At 39.4% G+C, this 19,804-nt stretch overlaps 2 protein-coding genes across 7 annotated transcripts; both read right to left on the bottom strand.

Annotated features, from left to right (window-relative positions):
• Window positions 1–1,094: 1,094 nt before the first annotated feature.
• Window positions 1,095–8,344, bottom strand: galr2b (galanin receptor 2b). Of its 2 annotated transcripts, XM_062447632.1 has the most exons (4): window positions 8,178–8,344; window positions 7,992–8,063; window positions 3,774–4,167; window positions 1,095–2,525 (listed from the first exon to the last, which is right to left on the bottom strand). In XM_062447632.1, exons 3-4 carry the CDS (start codon window positions 4,145–4,147, stop codon window positions 1,763–1,765), a joined length of 1,137 nt encoding a protein of 378 aa, XP_062303616.1. In that variant the 5' UTR covers window positions 4,148–4,167; window positions 7,992–8,063; window positions 8,178–8,344; the 3' UTR covers window positions 1,095–1,762. The 2 variants fall into 2 exon arrangements, with proteins under 2 accessions (XP_062303616.1, XP_062303608.1); XM_062447624.1 differs by lacking the exon at window positions 7,992–8,063.
• A 5,698-nt stretch (window positions 8,345–14,042) lies between these two features.
• Window positions 14,043–18,929, bottom strand: zfand2a (zinc finger, AN1-type domain 2A). 5 transcript variants are annotated; one of them, XM_062447602.1, is made up of 10 exons: window positions 18,722–18,922; window positions 17,548–17,625; window positions 17,264–17,358; window positions 16,993–17,124; window positions 16,720–16,871; window positions 16,423–16,545; window positions 15,973–16,063; window positions 15,039–15,115; window positions 14,528–14,662; window positions 14,043–14,348 (listed from the first exon to the last, which is right to left on the bottom strand). In XM_062447602.1, the coding sequence occupies exons 2-9, from the start codon at window positions 17,600–17,602 to the stop codon at window positions 14,551–14,553; spliced, it is 837 nt and encodes a 278-aa protein (XP_062303586.1). In that variant the 5' UTR covers window positions 17,603–17,625; window positions 18,722–18,922; the 3' UTR covers window positions 14,043–14,348; window positions 14,528–14,550. The 5 variants fall into 5 exon arrangements, with proteins under 5 accessions (XP_062303586.1, XP_062303578.1, XP_062303571.1 ...); XM_062447594.1 differs by having other exon boundaries at window positions 14,578–14,662; window positions 17,548–17,631; window positions 18,722–18,920; XM_062447587.1 differs by having other exon boundaries at window positions 14,578–14,662; window positions 18,722–18,920.
• Between the last annotated feature and the right edge of the window lie 875 nt (window positions 18,930–19,804).

Raw genomic sequence — 19,804 nt, 5'->3', positions numbered from 1 at the left:
TCGCTGTCTTGTACTGCTCTCATTGATATTCTGCACCATGAGTTCCTAGAGCAGAAGGAAGTAGCATCATCTTCGATCAATCTGCTGAGAACAGCAGGTTTATCAAGTCAAATATATTACAATTTGAATGATTGTACGTATGGAATATGTAGGGAGCACAACATGGCTGTTTCTATTGACCAGGTCAGATGTTGAGAGTATGCAATGTCTGATAGCAAGGGAAACATGAGAGTTGGTAGGAGGGGGCCAAAGGAGGAGGAGGAAGGATGAGGTGGGAGGAGAAGGAGGAGGAAGGAAGAGTAAAGTGTATCACAATGTAAGAGTAAGTAAGTAAGCAATGGCTATTTTTTTGCTTTTTCGAGACGTTTACTGTGGTTTAACCAAAGCCTAAATAACCCATTTCATTTTCATTTTCAAATACGTTCAAAATGTATCTTTACTTTGTTGATTGCTTCTTTGAATGAAATGTCAGATGACAAAGACACAGTGCCCCTGGGAGAAATGTAATTGATTGCCACGTAGAATGTAGAAAATCAATGATGTGGGTGTAATGTATTGACCCAGTAGCGTTGAATAAATTATCATTCTCTATTGGAGAGTGTGGCTGATCATGGTATAAACTGTATCGCACCATAGATAAGACTATACCTGTGGTAGTATGATGAACAGGGTGATTAGTATTTAATTGCAGCACTTGAATCGAAGCACTTCTTTGCATTGTAAGTGAATCCTACACTGTGCATGATAATGACTGCTCTCTTCCCTGAAGATCTGGAGTGGTCCTTTCAATGTTTAAGTATCTACCATTATTAGCGTACACTCTGCAGTGAGAAATGTCAGACAGTTAAGATTAATATGTTCTTAGAAGGATTCATATATTGATAATATTTCATAAATGTTAAAGATGCAAAATATAATATGTTTGTTACATTTTTCTTCATGCATATCAAGATTAAATTGAATATCTCTTTACCATGTTATCCTGATCACATTTATTCTGCATGAGTTCTCTTCATGGACCATACCTTGTACATTGCCCATAAAGATACACCAAGGAACATACAGTAGATGAATTTATTTATATGTACATACAGTATTGAAATAGTTCTGACTGATATATTAATCAATTGCCATATTTAATCACATATTTAATTCACATATTTATTTGAACTTTATAAGTTCAAATCCATTATAGATAGATGTACCGTTACAAAAGCATAACATACTATTACAAAGAACACCTCATGACAAAATTGCAGACAGTTCTGGACAGTATAAAGGAGTATTATTTCCCAATATTGGCTAAATAATCCTGCAGGAGAACTGTTCTTTTGAATCTAGTTAATAATAAATAGCACATTAACGAGGTAGCACACATCTTATATCGGGCACTAGATAGGGAAATTATTTGAGAGAACAAACAAGTAAACCAAAACAATAAATTATAACAATGCTTGTAGTATTTATATTACAACATCAACACAATTCTAAAGTGTACCCATTACTCTTTTTCCTATCACAAACAGATTTTTCATTTACTTAATGATTTAATATCAAAGAAATGCATGCAAGTATACGCAAATTCTAAAGTAAAATCAATAGCAACAAAACGTAATCCTTTAGGTAAAGGTTTATGACTCAAACTGCATACTTGAAAACATATTTTCCATCCAGATAACATCAAATATCCCTCTTTGGAGAGGGATATCTATCCCCTCCCAATGTCTTTTAATAAGGCAATAAGCACATAACTCTTTGACATTTAGGGGTGCTTTTGAAATGGCAAGTTTAAAGTCATTGTGGCCTCCCTAGGTTCAGCGATGGGCCTGTTTGTCATTTCACAATCGTTCTGTCGTATGTTTTCCTCATTCATCTGAGACACTTCTGTTGACCCTGCTTCAAATCCAGGCACAGTGTTGGCCACATGAACCACGTGAACTTTGTTCCTTCCATTCTTGCTGAGGATACAGCTGAACACTTTCTTAAAGCCTTTGCGAAAATGCTTGGATACCAAAGCATACACAATGGGATTGAGGCAGGAGTTAGCATAAGCCATGCAGTGAGACAATATCCTAAAGGCGTATGTGGTCTGGTTGAAGGGAAAATCTCCATAGAGGTAACAAAGTATGACTACATGGTACGGCAGCCAGCATATGCAGAAAAGTACAGTAACAATGATAATCATTTTTGTCACCTTGCGCTTGGCTCTTTTTGACTCTGACATTCCGTCCAATGGGTCCACAGCTGTCCACAGGTACTTGATGGTTCTGGTATAGGACAGGCTCACGATGAGTACAGGGATCACATAACCAAACACGAAGGTGCATGTGTCGAGCACCTTACGGTTGTGCTCTTTCCAGCCAGGGACACACACGTTGCTATTGGCAAAATCAATGAGGTCGTAGTAGCTTAGATACGGTCCTGCAAAGATCAGCGAGAGACCCCAGATGACCACCATGGCAACCACGGCATTACAGGGTGTTCTTAGTTCTCGGGAACGCAGAGGGTAGCGAATGGCCAGATACCTACCAACCAAACACAAAGACTGGTCAGTCTTACAATTAATTTCACTAAGATTTTCTTAAAACTATATTGTATCCTTTACAAACCCAAATACATTTTGTGCAGTTAATTCAACCATTGGAACTCTAACTAATAACAAATTATGTGTAAACATATAAAAAGGACAGTTATTAGGTCGATGTAGGAACCAATTCCACAAATGGTTTATAAATGTTTCACAAGGGATGGCAGTTAAAGTGTTACTTGTTGGTGCATGTAATTCTTTTGTTATGCTTTATTAGTAGAATAGTGTTTTTAGCTGGATGTTAAGCAAGAAAGGATGTGACTAAGTAAACAAGAATTTGATTATACTTCAGTCCAGTGTCAATCTACCACTTCTTAAATGGATTAAAGCTGTGTTTTTAGCTGCAAATGTGTTTGTTGTTCATCCTGCTTGCCTGGGAAATAATTGCTGCTGGGGATTCTAGGTCTCAACCAGACTCGCAGCAGATGTTCATTTTTCACATGGAGGAAATATATTGAATTAATGGCACCATCAAAAAGGTAAACAATCACGTTGTGTGCTGAAGGTGTCGGCCCTCCCTGCAGATTGAGACCAGCTATTTTCATTGGGCTCAGAATGTGGCCCCACAGAATCAATGGGATCCTTTTGGCAGGAAGAGAACAAAAGCATTGTGCAAGGAAAGCACTCATACTGAAGTCCATCATGATGATTCAAATTCAATTTAAGGTCAGGATTATTTGTAAGTTTTTATCCTTTAGTTTGTAGATGAAATGCCCTCCTCTTCCTAATATTACCGATGTGCCTCTTTTATTCTGGCCAGACAGGTAGCTATCAGGGACAAGAGAAAGTTTGTCTGGAGTGCCAGGCTAATAAAAACACTGTGAAAGAATAGGTGTTTGAAAGTGTGAGTGCTATATCTGAACAGCATAGGCTTCTGTCCACGCCTGTGATCATCTTTCTGCCTATTATTATACAATAAATAATAGGACCAAGTATTTGTGCAGAGAGGAAGTGTGAACCCTGATGAGGTAAACTATAGCCATAGAAATCCATTTGTTTTAATTTGGCAAGTTGACCTTTGGATTCACAAACCAATGATGAATGTGAACTACATGTAACAGTACATTGATAAAAAAAAAAGATATGAGGCACTGGGACTGTTCAACTTTACGTATACTATAAAAAGATTTGACAGCACTTTTTTTTCTGACAGTAGCTTGGAAAATGTTGAGAAACCGAAACATACCTATCGACCGACACTGCAGCAAGCGTGAAACTGCTGGCATACATGGTGAGGTTGATAAAGAAGTGGACCACCTTGCACATGAAAGAGCCAAACACCCAACCTTCCAGGGAGTAAATCGTGGCTTGGAAAGGCACACAGAAGATGATGAAGAAGAAGTCGGCCACGCTCAGGTTGAGGATGAACAGGTTGGTGGTGTTGTAGCCCACCTGGCCACTGCGTAGTAGCACCGCCAACACAAGGCTGTTCCCAATGGTGCCCAGTAGGAAAATGAGGGAGAAGACCACCGACACGATCACACTGGTTGGGTTCACCTGGTAACTGTCTGATGTATTTCCCTGTCCTCCTGTCCTGCTGAAGTCTTCCAGGTCAGACATGTTTAACTGTAGTTTGTGTTCTGGAAGAAAAGAGATATAAATCTGGATAAAGTTGGGCTGCAACAATATGAGTGATGCCTGGTTTGTTTACAACCTTATGATAATGGTGTTCACATAAAAAACATGTTGTGCTTCAGAATGTCAAGTAAGGATGATGAATTGTTTTGATGAGTCACCCAGTTTTTAATCCTCATATCATACTGACAGCAGACAAAACCTAATAAAGCAACGAGTAGCTAACATGTTTGCTGTGGGCTTTCGTGCAATATATCTGCCTGAGTATTTTCTATGGAACAAAGTAGGCCTAAGGATGAATCATTTTGTATGTGTTGACATTACTGGAAAGAATACAATACCTTATGGATGAAACCACTTATAAAACAATTGGATACCAACCTACAACACCACAGCAAGAATCAGATCGACATAGACATATTTGGTATGCATTAATCTGACCATGTGTCACCCTCTCTATCTTTGGTATAGCCACCTTCCTCAATGATCATATTGTAGCAGAGGGAAAAGGAGGAATCATTTTTCGTCTGTACAGGTTTGAAAAGGAAGTGTTGCTGTTACATGTGGAAGACCAAGGAAGGGAGCCATCCTGACATTCAATATATGATGTCTATGTGTAGCCTTGTGTATCATAGCTAGTACACTCAAACACCAGCCCACTTGGTCAAGTAACTTACTTGTAGGCTATGTACCTTATATTAATTAATGTTAGACAGATCTACATACTCTATATCCTAATCAGAATGTTCATGTAATACATGAAATTAGCTGGCATGTAGACACACGCTTCATATTGAAGGCAAAGGGTAATCTTTGAACATTTGACAAAGGATGTCAGTTGTTTTACATATTGATGGAATCCCAGTTTCAGCCCTTCGATCTGATTACAGTCTTGACATACCTTTAAAGTGTCTCAGTAATTGAAAGATGGTGTTCTCTTTGATGTAGTTGCAACTTTCCAACTGAGGAGAAATGACTAACCAATATATCCGGAACACTCTCCAAGACACAGACTGATTGATTGCCACAGACTGCCGCTTGCAGAAAATGAGTCAGTGAAACTTCAACAGGGACTACACTGTATACAATGAATTGTAATTAATAAATTGTAATTAACAAGGCGGTTTCCATGACCAAAAGCATAGCACCACATCTATAGATAGTCCGAAGGTTTAAAGATGGATGGTTTGTATTCAATGATCCTGTAACAGACAATGGCAACAGCAGTAATGCCCAAATTCTGAAGTTTAGCAATCTCTTGTCAGTTTAGATACAACCAAGTGTCCTATCACGCAACATGCTGGCTGGCACACATCCTACATACAGTCCATCCCTGTGGTACAGACCTGTAACAACCTCACCAGGCAAGATTCAAGCATTTGGTGATACATGTAAAGTTTATGTTTGGCCTTAACACAGCTGGATCAAACCATAATTTTTGGAATGCAAATCCTTTCAAAAAAGGTCTGTCATTTCCCAAATGCAGATTAGGCCAACAGCTTCAACTTAAATTGGACTTGTAGTGGCTTGTGACACATTTTGTTCATAAAAACACATTGGCATAGACTTTGTACATGTTGTGGGAAATTGATTATGGGACAGCAAGGCAAACCAGGGAAGGTTACCCCAAGTCAGGTTTTGGGGCCTAAAATGGCTGACTTCTATCTGCATAGTTAAGAAACCCTGCACAGTTGATAAACTCCATTCCAAACTGGATTTAACCAGAAACAAAGGAAAGTATGATGGGAGAAGAGGTTTAGCAAACTAAGTATGAGAAAGGAAATTGTATCCTTCGAAAAATAGGCTGTTGTTGCTCAACAGTGTATGGTAGACTCGTTCAACTGAAGAGGCCCTGTCAGAAAGGAAGGGGGGAGTGAGACAGGGTGCAGCAGGTGGGAGAAAATCATCTTTGAACTTAGCCTTAAGGGACTACAGTCATGCATCCGAAGTGGTAGGTTCGGCCAGAACCGAGAGAGATGGAGGATGTAGGAACAGGTTAAGCATGTTGGGGTGAACTGGGGTTAAGATGAAGCGGGGACATGGGAAGTGAAGTAGAGGGGGCTTTTCCAGTAAGAGAGAAGTTGATCAACATTTTAAGAGCCAGAGGATGCGCACGCAGTTGTGGGGTGGTTAGGAACTGGTTAAAGAACCTTCTAGAATGTTCTAGAAGGTTATGTCATTATATCAGGCAGGGAGGGGGATTGTGCCTCATATTTGTCTATATAATGAGATGTCCAAGGAAATGTGGTTGTCTTTTCCTGTATGTGTTTGTGAATGCACATCTGCCTTGCCGAAATAAACCATCGAGCTGCCTTGAGCTGTTGAAAGATATTTTGCCTTCGACTACTTTTTTCTACTACCTTCTATGGACGTCTGTTTTCTACAACATACACACTGGCTACTGAACTATTTAAAATAGACGTACACTGTATGCTTTTGTTGTGGCTGTGGTTCATGCATAGTGACCTCAGCGCTGCAGTTGATCCAAGATTTCACTTAGCCTGTGGGAGAATTTTTTTTCTGTTTTTTACCAAAAGATGAGAGTGAGAAAATTGCACACTTTCAGTAAAGTGGCACAGCCTGGATAGTTTTACTTGGTGCATTTGTTGAGACACATAGGCCTACAAAATATCTCAAAAACTAGACACGCTGTCAGAAGCTATGTTCTCTGTAGAATGTTAGGCTGTTGCTGAAATGACGGTGGTTAGAGTCTTGGCACTTGATTGATAACACTTAAAATACCCAAATTCTGTTGTCATGGAGATGTCATGTCATCCAAACGAGACAGCTGGCTATTGGTCGTGGTTGGACAGCTACTGAGGCAGTTATGTCTAACCCTTAGCTAATTGGTTAGTAGGTAGTATCTGTAAGTGACAACCTTTTTAGAATTTTGGTGCATCTTTTATTGTATGATTAAGATTTGAAATGTTATTTTAGGCTGGAATATAATGTCAACAATGTAATGGATACTTCTAAAAGAGCTACATGACTAAAATAATAAGAAGCTCAGTTAAATGTTCTGAAACAAATTACAGTCCTTTGTGTTGAGCCTCTCGATAATTCCTCAATTGGCTTTCCTTCTTTCACCCATGGAACATGCACAATTATTTTATCTTCCTTTTCTCTCCAAAATGGCTGATTCACCAAGTACACTCTGACTTTAAAGCGAGACTTCAAAAGTAATTCTGTCACACACTCACACCAATTTCCCCTCACATCAATTCTTTATGAAGGCACCCTCAAACCCAATTGTCTCCCAAAAGCATATCAGTGTATTAAACAATAGTACAATGTCTGAACACAGCAGGCAGCAGGGTAAAATCTCTTATCTAACACTGCTGTACAGATTTTAAACTGATTTTTATACTCAACAGACACAATCTTATTCTAGACTTCAGTAGCTTCCAGGCTCTTTAATCCCTGGGCATGCTCACCAGAGGAAATTATTTTGACATGGGTCAAATATCTGTCTTGACAGCTGGGTGTCAGGAACCGGCTGCTATTGTAGCTTGCAGAGATAATTTGGAAGTGTCTAAAGGATGATCAGTGACCACCTAAAGAGCAGGAAGAAGTGCTATTATGAGTAAATGCTTTAGCCAGTGTAAGGTCTTAAGGAGAGAAAAAACTGAATTTGTGTAGAGGGATAGGTTGGACAAAATCACAGCAGTAACAGGAAAATATAAGTATATATGCTGGTAAATACATTAATAAAATAGACTTTGGAGCACTACACATGGATTAGATAACATGCATTTTAATAATTAAATATGGCATAAGATCACTAAGTATGTCATAATGTATAGTAAAAACTACTTCTGAAAAACATTACCAATTGGATGTTTGCATTATGTCCAATCAGCATCCCAAATTCCTCTACTTAGATGCTGTGCTTCCGGAACAGCTTTAGGATTAGAAATGAAAAAAGAAACTCCAGAACTGCACAGTAAATAGTGTGATATGGTGTCTGCATGGATATGCATGTTAACATTACATAAGATAAATCAGGTGAACCTACCAGGTTTATTGGTCAACAGTATCTGCAGTTAAAATGTCCTGTTTTTCTGTTTTCCTAATACTCCGGAATAAAATATATTATTCTGACAAAACGTTTCTTTCCTCCATTCTACCGTTTCTGCCTTCCAACACACTGATTTTGTTCTGTGCTCGAATCTCTCTCATGCGCTCTCTCTCTGCCCACCCACTCTTCAGTCCCCTCTCTCTTTCTCTCTCACACTCTCTGGTCCAATCCCTCTCTCACCCTGACAAAAGGCTCCTCCTCCACAGTTTAATGTTTTCTCTTTACTGCAGCAGTATTGCGGAGGTGTGGTGTTGGGCTCAATACCATGGTGTGGAGCGAGGTAAAGCAACTGATACTTAATCAGCTGGAGTAAGGATAGACAAATGGCCCGGGGAAACATGTATTTAGCATACTGAGAAACAGCTCAGGTGCCTAATCAATCTTGAGCCAGACCAACGACCCAATCTTTGCATTCATACACTATTTACATTGTGTCACAATGTTTCCTGCAAATTACATATCATTACATATCATGACAGACAAAAGAAATACCAAAAATACTGAACTATTACATGGTTGGCTTGCACTATCGTAGGTGCTGAATATAAAAACATGTAAAGCAAAGAGGTCAGCCAACTAAAAGTCTAGATTCATAATTTATGAAGACAAGTTTGGGGAACAGTGAAAGTGTATAAATGGCTTTGAATAGCTTTATCAGCATCTAGCATCTTTTGAGATGCTCAATAAAAGCAATTCAGTGTTTCTTGTTTACTTAAAGGTTTATTTCAAAGTCATTGTCACCATCAAGGGAGTCAGGTGGCTGAGCGGTTAGGGAATCGAGCTAGTAATCTGAAGGTTGCCAGTTCGATTCCCGGCTGTGCCAAATGACGTTGTGTCCTTGGGCAAGGCACTTCACCTTACTTGCCTCGGGGGGAATGTCCCTGTACCTACTGTAAGTCGCTCTGGATAAGAGCGTCTGCTAAATGTAATGTAATCATAGATTTTTCATAATTATAGTAGTAGTCTTCTATTCCAAATCCCAAAGGAACACAAGGTCTTCTTTTTTGTTGTTGTTTTCACATGTATTTATTGTTCGACTTTCAAAGCAAATATTGTATTCCAATTTATTTGATAAACTATACTTAAAACAAAGTTTGATGTTTGACATTTTAAACTGAAAATGACTTATGCAACAACAACATCCTGCTTTCTGACCCTATTACAGGAAGTGGGACTTTTCAGTTGAACAGGAATCATTGTAACCTCTCAAAGTACTATCTTAACTCTTGAAGGTAGTAGGTTGGTTTAGGCTTGGCTTTATTGGCTTTAAAGCATTGCTAAACATATCACTGTACCTTTGATCATCATAAAAACAGAAAGGGAACTTGATGCGATGTGAAGCTGCCAATAAATCTATTTGCCTTTTCTGACCTACAATTTATTTTCATTATCCTATTGACCATATCATCAGCAATCTTAGATGTGCTAAGATTCAGACTAATAAAAGGCAATTGTACACAAACATTTTAACTTTAAATGACCCATCATCAGGGTTATCTTCTGACAGTGACATCTTTGTAAGCCTGTAGGGTATTTCCCAATGGACAATAAGCTATTGATCTGCTCTTTTTGATATTATTCCCATGTGTCAAGTGGCTCCTTGGTTGAAATAAGAAAGTAATAATGTGAAAATATCAAATGGTATGACAATAAAAAAGTCCATCATGACATAAAGTTCAGAAGCCAGTGGAAAGAGTTCCTTCCTTGCCTTGCTCTCCTGGGTTTATTTTGTGAGAATGTTTCCATAGCAACCAAAGACTGTTCATTTTTACAGGACACTGATCAGATCCTCCACTGTTGCCGTGACTGGAGACAGTTTGCTGGGAAATTCATTTGACCTTTGCACTATCATGGGCTTCTATATTTAAATGTGACATGCGTTTGCAAAGATGAGCTTTTCTTCACATGCATGACTGACACACACTGCTTTTGATATTTTCAATATAAGAATATGTGGGTAATTGATAAGAATAATATTTCAACATTTATAACTCCACAAGGGGGGGATTTTGTGGGAAATAATAACAGTGTTTTACCACACCCTTTTTTGTTAAAGGGGAGTCTATTCCTCCATGATGAGTCAGGGATGTAGAAGTAATGTGGATGTCCTGGCTGAAAATTGAAGAAAGGCAGAAAAACATATCTGGCAGCGATCCAAAATTTGAATCAAACACAAAGAAATTCTGCTGTTCTGTTTGAGCTTCAGAGCTATGGGGAGTGTATTTCTCCTGATGTGTGTCATTGAATTTCCTTCCATGTCTGTCAACATGCAATTGAACATAATGACCTCAGGGGGGATTCATGGTGTCATCTGACCTAGGATCACTTCATTCATTACTGTCAGGAGGCCGGATTTGCACACCAGGCTTATTTGAAGAGGTTATTTATTTATTTTAATTTTAAGAGTCTGTGTTGACAGATATGTGAAAAAGAGCCAGTCCTCTGGAAACTCCCAACCACCCATTAGCATTCTAATAGCCTCTTAAGGAAAGCCAAGGTCTTCCTACTGAAGCAGCAAGGCATGAAACATTAAAATATTCACCGTCCTCTTTAAAAAATTCAAGCAATACTCTCTCACTGCAAGGTCATCACCAACCAAGCCTGGAGCCTCCACAAGTTGGCACTTCAGGCTTTTCAGAGAAGGAGACAGTTTTTTAAGGTGCATCATGCAAGGTCCAAGGTTCCCTATAACCCCAGGTAAAAAAAAAAACTTGCCTCTTACTTGCCTGTTCAATGGAGTGATATGCCAACAGCACCCCTCAGCTTCGCGTTGGGGTGCTGTTCGCCCTGTCAGGGCTTATTTTCCCGATAATGACCGGCGTTTTATACATTATCCCTTACTTATGACATAGTGTCTGTATGTTTCTACTTTCAATTCTCAAGTACACACATTAAACAGCTTCCAAGCTTTCCACTGTTGTCATGGAAACACATGCAGTCGATGTTGTTAGTTTCTACGCTGGATATATATTTTTTACTGATAGTAATTCGCATGGTTCAATTATTAATTGAATAAAGCTCCAGTCAAACTTCTAGTTTTTCTTCAACCTTTATAAAAGTGTAATGAATAGTTAACGAATGTCCAAACCAATACAGTCTAACTCCAACAGTCATAATGGGAGCAGAAACAACAGTGTTGCAGTAGTGTGCTCCTTAACATTTATCCAGATGTCTCTGTTTTCAATTATCTAAGCTGGAACCAGACTGCTTTATGGGGATGTAATAGACAATCACAATTTAATATAATTTGAAATTTGGCTGCTGAAAGATTCATGTCTCTTTAAAGATTCAGGTTGCTGCACCTTTTGTTGTTGGCTCAGAGAGGTTCTTTAATCTTTGATTGATGAGATGTAGCTTCTCTCTGTCTTTTAAAAACCATATTATTGCAGCCTCATAGCTTCATAGCTGAACACTAAAAGAACACCCAGAGCCTACGGCTGTGTGAATGTCATTTCCTGGAGTCCGAGACAATCTGTTCTAATTCCTGCAGGTACCCTTCCGTTGGACTGCAACTTAAACTAAAAGGGTTTCTCTTCCCTCTTCCAGTATTGCAGCACCTCCCTGAACATGCGCCACGTACCCTCGAGAAATCCCCAGTGTTTTGTGTGACACATTGTAATAAACCAGACAGCACTCCTGCTATTGTGTTGATCACCTGGTGTAATTTCAGCTAGTTAAAGCTTGGTAAAGCTATCAGTTTAAAGGTATTAATAGGCTGTAGGTTATTTTTCTATAAAGGAACAATGCCGGAGTATACCAGCAATAATTTATCTTTGAGTTATTACATTTAGTCATTTAGCAGACGCTCTTATCCAGAGCAACTTACAGTAAGTACAGGGACATTCCCCCGAGGCAAGTAGGGTGAAGTGCCTTGCCCAAGGACACAATGTCAGTTGGCATGACCGGGAATCAAACTGGCAACCTTCGGATTACTAGCCCGACTCCCTCACCGCTCACCCAACTGACTCCCTGTTATTCACAGACACATAAAGAACACGACTTTAACCACCTATATGATAATGTATAGAATGGTTACAAATGCATCTCAGTACCACGAAAGGAAATAAGAGTTGTGATGTGAGCATTATGAATGTATGTGGTTTCTGGTTAACACTGATATGATTATTGGCACATGCAAATATTCCACATACTGTAATATACAGCTTCTGACAATAGCACAGGTTTTGAGAAAAGGTGTCACAAATGCCACATTAAGGCAAAGGTGCAATTTAGTCAGCAGCCTGAAAAAGAATGGGATTCATCTGTTCAAAATCGAATTAAATTACATTTAACTTTGACTTAAAGCCCAGTGTTGACCAGACTGTCACAGATTTTCATGAACATTATATAGTCCATGAAAGCCCAGTACAATAGGTAGGAACCCTGACACAGAACAAACAATGTGAAATCACAATATAGGCTGTTGTTGACAGTGTGTGATTGTGGATGGTAGAAAGTATGTGTCTGACAAAACACTGAGTTCTGAGGGATCTTTTCTAGAATATCAATGGATTCCAGGTGAAGCTCCCCTCACTGAACCTTGGCATCACATACATAAGTCAGTGGAAAAGTCCATAAAATATCTTCTGCTGAAATAGTCATTTTCACTTAAAAAAAACACACTTTGCAATAGCTTGCCATGAAACATTGTCAAGATCATGAAACAATGTCTAAACAGGCTCATTGTGGCTCATCATATGAGTTGAGAACATGCATTACCTCTCACACCATGCTTATCTTGTAAAAACCTACACTGCTGGTGGTACAGGTGCAGCTGGCAACCATGGGAACATGCTTCACAGCCACTGTGAAAGAGACGATAGTAGACAGTAAGCAATAAGAATTGAGCTTTCTGTCACTCCAAGGAAAAACACACCTGAGAAAACATGCATTTCGTGGTTAGCAACCGCCGACTTCACAGAACATGAAGTCAACAAACCATACCCTACCAGCAATCAGTGTAGTGACAAAACTTATTACCATGGATAATGACATAGAATCATTAGCTGTAAATTAACATTCTCTCCTAACATATAACTATATTTTGTGATTATTTGATGCTTCTAGTGTGCAGGGTATTTTAGTACTTTTACATTAAATAGCATGAAAGGTTGGCTCAGAGATAACTATCCAGCAATCATCCCTGATGTTCCCTCATTAGTACTCACAATTATGTGTAATTTCCCTCTTGTAGGGGGATGAAGAGGTCTAGTGTAACAGTGAGTAACGTACATCCAGGTGACTAACCAATCCATTATGTAAGTGCCCTTACCTAGCCAACATGACTCTTCTTTGTTAGCTGAGACATAAAGATTAGCACTGTCCTTTCAGAAGAATAAAAATAATCTTTGACATTAAGTTATTTAAAATACATTCTAAAATCACAGTGAACCCATTCTTGCATGTGGCATGTGCAATAATCTTGAGTTATGACAGCCCAAACATTAGACAAACAAGAAACCAGTGACTTTTTTTCCTTCTTCTTTCAGAAATACATTCACAGAACGAATACCATTCTCCAACGTCCCTTGTCTAGAAACAGACGTGGAACTTAATTTACCTGACCTTAGAGACACCATGTGGTAGTAGGGACCTACTACATACACAGTGCTGTTTAATTTGACCCATGTTTTATGTTCTAACTCTTACATTACAATAATGCAAGTTAACTTTCATCACACATAACAAAGCTGCGTTGTCAACACACACACACAGGTATGTACTATTTCTTCTTGTTCTATGATATTATACATTGTAATCTGTAAAGATATATTGACAAAAAAGGGGCAATACAATATAGGGTGGTCTTTATAATAATTTATTTAGGATACAATTATGCCATGGTTACATTTCATGATCAATAATATATAAAATATGTACAGTGTCTCATCAGTAAAAATTAGGAGAGCATATTGAAAAGCCAGTGAGCCAGTCTTAGCCGGTGGGATTTCCTGAATGCTAATTCGGTACAATCAGTGATGCTTTGCTACTGGGCATAAGTGTTCAAGAGATGTGCTGTCGCTTGTTGTCGACTAGTGGAAGCGTGGGTCCCGCCTGACTGATCCAGGTTTACGACAGGCTGCAGGTGGACTGCTTGGACTCTCTGCCCTGTGAACAAAGGGGATCACGCTGGTTCAGACAATTCACTGAAACTGATTTAAAAGTTTGTGTCTTCAAACTATACGGCGCTCTAATTATTTATATGATCAATTTCCTTTAGTCCACTTCGTATAATATACTGAGTGAGTAAATTGAGAGTGAGTGAGGATTTCCGAGAAGCCATGTACCTAGGTATGGTCCTGTAAGTATTTTACTGACGGCTAAGCCTTCTGGATACCTGTTGTCTCTGCTGTTGACGCCTGTATTCCTCTTCACTAGCAGCGAGGGCCTGAGCCAGGGCCAGATCCTCCTGCTCCTGAGGACTGAGGCACAAACAATTAATGAAGATGTTTCACAGTCAACACTAGAGGGGGGGGGGGGGGGGTCCAGTATCGGAATTCACACTGGCTGTAACCCTGGTACCTAGTCCATCCTCACAAAAAACACCACACACACCTCAGGAATATTTTCGTTTTGAATCACAGTATATCACTAGTTACCATGCAGAGGAGCTACTATACGAGTTGGTGTGAAGAAAAGAGCAAATCACACTCCCTAGACAGAAGAGTTAATCATTCGCTCACGCCCTCAGCCACATAAGACATTTAGACCAGACACAGTCATTACAGTCAATAGGCAGGGTTGATTAGAGGCTCTGAAATGTGTGCAGTATTAGAATTCCTCATTAGGACTTCATACCTAAGGGCTGGCTGAACACCACTGCCTGACTCCGCCAGGGACATCTCCAGTGCTCTCTGTAATGCCTGCTCCTCGGTCTGCAAGAACAAAGACAGATTAGCAAACACATGATTCAGGTTGAGGGTTAGGGCCACTTGGTTAAGTCCAGTTAAATACATAGGCAAGAGCCCTAACATTGTTATGGCAAGGGGTGACAAGAATGAGTCATAGAGTTTAGAATGCAATCAACATACAAAGGAGGCAAGGACTGGGAAATGGTGGAATTACACAGACCACCAACAATCATATTGCTTGCAAAAACATTAGTTTTACTTCAAGCACATTAGTTTCCATGGTCTGATTAGGAGAAAGCAGGTAAAAGCCCTTCCCCTTCTGCCAGTTGTGTGTGGCGGAAGTAGAACATCATATAAACATACCTTTCAAAAATTAAAAAGTTACATTGAATTCTTTAGAAGGTACTATTGGTTAAGGGCCAGGGCTTTGGTACCATAAAAGGTCAGCTAAATATTAGCATTTTAGCTGCCAGCAGCTCCTCACCTCGCTTTGGTTCACAAAAATGTCCCTGGTTGTTTGCAGCTACTGCAAATCTGCCCTCACTTAAATGTTACTGTTCATTAACAGTAGTTTTCTGTTGGATTCATCTACATAGCTAATCTACACACTGTACAAATCAGTAATGGTTTGGTTGGTCTAATTCGGCGCTGCCACTTTACTTCTGGTGGTACATCCTAGTCCGACATTTTATTTCTTACACCTGTCCTAGTAAACAGCCAACAGAACAATGTGCATAGTGTCGTTTCACTGAGACCTGGACCAACATTTTAATGCGAAGATCAATAAATTAGTGTCTATTGAAGTCTAAACAAGGGGCTTGAATAAAAGATCACCTATTCAGCAACACTTAAAAGCTGTGTCATAACAGTTGTATGCATACCAGGGCAGCCTGAAAGGATGCTGATGCAGGTATTATATTCTGAGCTGGAGGGGCCATTGTGGCAGAAGCTGGAACAGACATCCTCTGAGTACTGTTGATTTACAGAGAGAAAAACAGAAGGTTCAGGTGTAGTAAACAACACATTATTTAATGTATAACACATTTAACTGTACCAGTTGTACAGTTTGTCTAGTAATTATTTTTTACAATTAAGTAGGGGTGTAACGGTAAGCAGAAGGCACAGTTCGGTACGTACCACGGTTTTGGAGTCACTGCCGCATTTTCACTCATTTAATCTGATCTACCTCATAAAGTAGAAATGCCTATGACTGACTCAGATATATTCTTCATCTGACTGAATACATGTATTCAGGCCTAAAATTAAAGATTTTGTTAAACAGTGCTATAGGTCTTTTTTAGGTTAGGAAAAATATATTAAATGATAATTACCTACTGCTGTGGGTCCTGCTGTTTACACTAACACCATTAGGGACAGGGCGCGAGCTCCCTCTACTGGCCGAACTGCAAGCTGCACTAGAGGAAGCACCTTGGGACCGTATTAAAGCAGCATGTCTGAAAGAACAATGTAAAAATCATCCTCATCGTGAAGAAGCTTTTCACGTGACATATTAGAACTCTACTACTCTTGCTTGTGTTAATATTTCTGCTCTTTAGCACATTAAAATGGCTTAATCCAGTGGTTTCGATCTGTTTTAATGGTGCCCATTAATGTCTGAAAGTACTTACCCCGATTTGGACGCAGGTTTCCCATCGGTCTTACAGTCATGATCTAATGGATGTCGGTGTTTAAGACAGAAATTCAAGTGGCAATCATCACATGTCACCTTGATCATTTCTTTCTGCTTACAGCCTCCCTTCGAGCATTTGTTTGTAAATACCTGCAAAACAGACACTTTGGCATTACTTATCCAAATTAACATAGTACATCAATATAAGTCCTAAGGGGTATGAGATGATACATAGGCAGAATGATGACAGCAGCATTGTCACTTCCTATACCTTTCTCTTTCTCTGAGCAGGATCTGATTTGCAGTCCCGATCAATGTGCTCTCCAACTTTGATGTCAGGCATTTCTCCCCTCTTGATGGGAATTGGAGTATTGCACAGAGGACAAACCGGGACCTGGACATCCTAAAAGAACAGACAGAACTATTGGTACTTTGCCTGCAGACAAGCTCAACCACCATTGAACTACAAACATTAGGCTAACTTAAGGTCATGTCTAGGGCAAAAGCATAAGGGAAATAAAGATCAATCACAAATTACATACCTTCTTGTAGGATGACATGCATTTGTGATTTGCATAGGTTACGTGATCTTTACAGAAGATCTCTTCACATGCATCACATTTCATTGGTAGGAAATCTGTAAGACATAAGAACACCAGCTGGTTGATGCCATTAAAAATGAGTCATATGCTCTTCTCCTAATACAATTACAATGTATAATACTGCTGAATACTTAAACCCAACAATTGCAATAGGAGAGGACCAATAACAATGTGGGGTACAGGGGTGCTGGGCATACTAGGTAAGATACCCTGTGACAACTCACCCAGGCGCTTGCAGGACTTCTCAGAGCAATGCTCTCCAAGATCAGGAAACTCCATGGCACTATGGTGATAACCGGTATCTAATTCTTGACATTTATTAGTAGAACACAAGGAATAAAATTAATGACACAATTCACAATACTGACCCCACCCAGTGCTGCCCCCCATATACACCGAAATAATGGAATGGCCGATAGGCTGTAGCTATAGCTACAATAACGATTAGGGCTAGCTAGAAACCATTGGCTGGATCTGTTTTTTTGTGCTGCCTAGGCTAGTGCTAGATAATTATGCAACAGGCTTAGCGGGTTGCTAACGTTCATGCCTGATTAATTTGACGACAATCACAGTCTAAAGCAGATTTTTCAATACCATCTAGCTAACTAGCTAAGCAGCCAGAGTTGGCCTCCATGCTAAGCCAAGCTATAACTAAGTAGTTAGTAAGTTGTTAGCTAGTTACATACTGTAACTGGGTGACACTAATAATGATATTGCTGGTCCCACCCGATTAGCTAATAGATTCAATAAATATTTAGCCTGGGTAATCACGTTTATCTAGCTACATTGATGTAATTTCAGTGACTGTATAATTAGAGCTACATTGTGTAGGTGGTATAGCCACTGCCAGAAAAGCTAGTCTAGCTATCACACAGTAGTGCTAACTGTCCAGTTAGCCATAGATAGCTTATCGAACTGGTTACCAAGTTATCAACTGTTTACTTGGTGAAAACAGTACTGTAATATATGAAGGCTAACGGCATCTTGTCAACGTTGAATATAAGAACTGATATATCTTGCATGTCTTTCACGTTCAATCTGCTAATATAGCTAGCTCTAGCACCATCTCTAGCGCTAAGCTCGAGTAGCTAGCTAGCCATCTGACACTAAATCATTGATTTAATCGATGTTCTAATCATAGTGCTATGTTAGCTGGCTTTGACCAACAACGATTAATCGCATTAGCTAGCACTAGCCAGTTTGAAATATAGTATATGAACACGTTAGCGTTGAATGTTCTTGACAAGGCATCCGAAAAATTATACGAGACTGGCTAACACCAATCCTCCTGTCGGGCTTGACTGGCTAACCAAGCTAATGTGTTAATATGTTAAAGTGAAAAAATATGTATCTAGCAAACTGCAATATGAATGAAAACATCTGTAGCATGCTACTTACCTAGAATATACCCTTATATCGATAATTTCTTCTCCCAACGATTGATTTAAAGAGCAAGATCCTTCTTGATTGAATACAGGATGAGAAAGCAATTTCAGTTGTTGTGACAGCTATTTTAAAGTCAGTCAGCATTCATGCTCCTCCTCAATGACTCAAGTCGAAGTATCATGCTAGTGAATTCCAGAAAGTACCACATGAGGCAGTGATATAGCACTTTTACTACGTTAGTTAATACAACATGTGGAACAGGAAGCGACCTAGGCACATCCCAACATTTTGGTAGCTGTTTCCCAAACTAGTTACAACGTTTGGGTTTCTTCTGCCACAAATGTGTTAGCCTAGAATCCCGCTGCAACCCCTAAACTACATTAAGAAATAAGGTAGCCTACTATCACGCAGTGTAGAAGCGATGTAGGCAAAGTATGTGTCGGCGCTAATATTTGTTTTAGTGAGAGTATTTTTTATCGTTGAACTGGGGATTGGTTTTTCGGGTGATTGAGTCTTTGAGAATAAAGTGAGAAAAAACGCACCGCCTTTCAGTCTAACGCAGCATTGTCTACCTGCCAGTGGATGGAGACAGAGTTCTTCGATAGTCTACTTTGTTCAAAATCTGGGATAATTCAGTTTTAGATCGGCTCAAAGGTCATCTAATGTATTTTAACTATTGTGTTATCTTCGGGTCATTCTGACCCATCAGTCATTGTGACCCACCGTCGTATTGCGACAAATTTACCGCATACAAAGACAAAGTGAAGCATTTTCTTTTAACAGCTAGGCTGTCTCAGACCCCCCACATTGCAAAGGTTAAAAGAAAATTATTTTAATTTGTTTTTGTATTGGGTAAAATTGGGTAAACACAACGATGGTTCGTTATGAACCTTTGGGTCATGTGACCCGAAGGCAGCACGAGGGTTAATGAGAATTGTAAAGGCCTACGCTTGGTGACTTTGAGCTTATACGTCAAATTAAATATCTCTACATCTATGGCCAAATCGTAATGTCGTTAGGTAGGCCCTATAACTACAGTAGGCTATTCAACTAAAAGTATTTAGGGTTTACAGTTGGCCTAGTTGTTATGGTAAA

Source organism: Osmerus eperlanus, chromosome 2 (genome assembly GCF_963692335.1).
Source record: "Osmerus eperlanus chromosome 2, fOsmEpe2.1, whole genome shotgun sequence".
In the NCBI taxonomy this organism is placed as follows: Eukaryota; Metazoa; Chordata; class Actinopteri; order Osmeriformes; family Osmeridae; genus Osmerus; species Osmerus eperlanus.
This window is presented reverse-complemented; position numbering and strand designations above follow the sequence as displayed.

Excerpts from the sequence above, each read along its gene's own strand:
- zfand2a (XM_062447594.1), bottom strand. The coding sequence starts at position 17,602 with ATGGAGTTTCCTGATCTTGGAGAGCATTGCTCTGAGAAGTCCTGCAAG. Across the intron at positions 17,359-17,547 it reads GAAGTCCTGCAAGCGCCTGG|ATTTCCTACCAATGAAATGT; the intron begins GTGAGTTGTCAC and ends TATGTCTTACAG. Across the intron at positions 14,663-15,038 it reads GGTGTTCAGCCAGCCCTTAG|TCCTCAGGAGCAGGAGGATC; the intron begins GTATGAAGTCCT and ends TTTGTGCCTCAG.
- galr2b (XM_062447632.1), bottom strand. The coding sequence starts at position 4,147 with ATGTCTGACCTGGAAGACTTCAGCAGGACAGGAGGACAGGGAAATACA. Across the intron at positions 2,526-3,773 it reads GCTGCAGTGTCGGTCGATAG|GTATCTGGCCATTCGCTACC; the intron begins GTATGTTTCGGT and ends TTTGGTTGGTAG.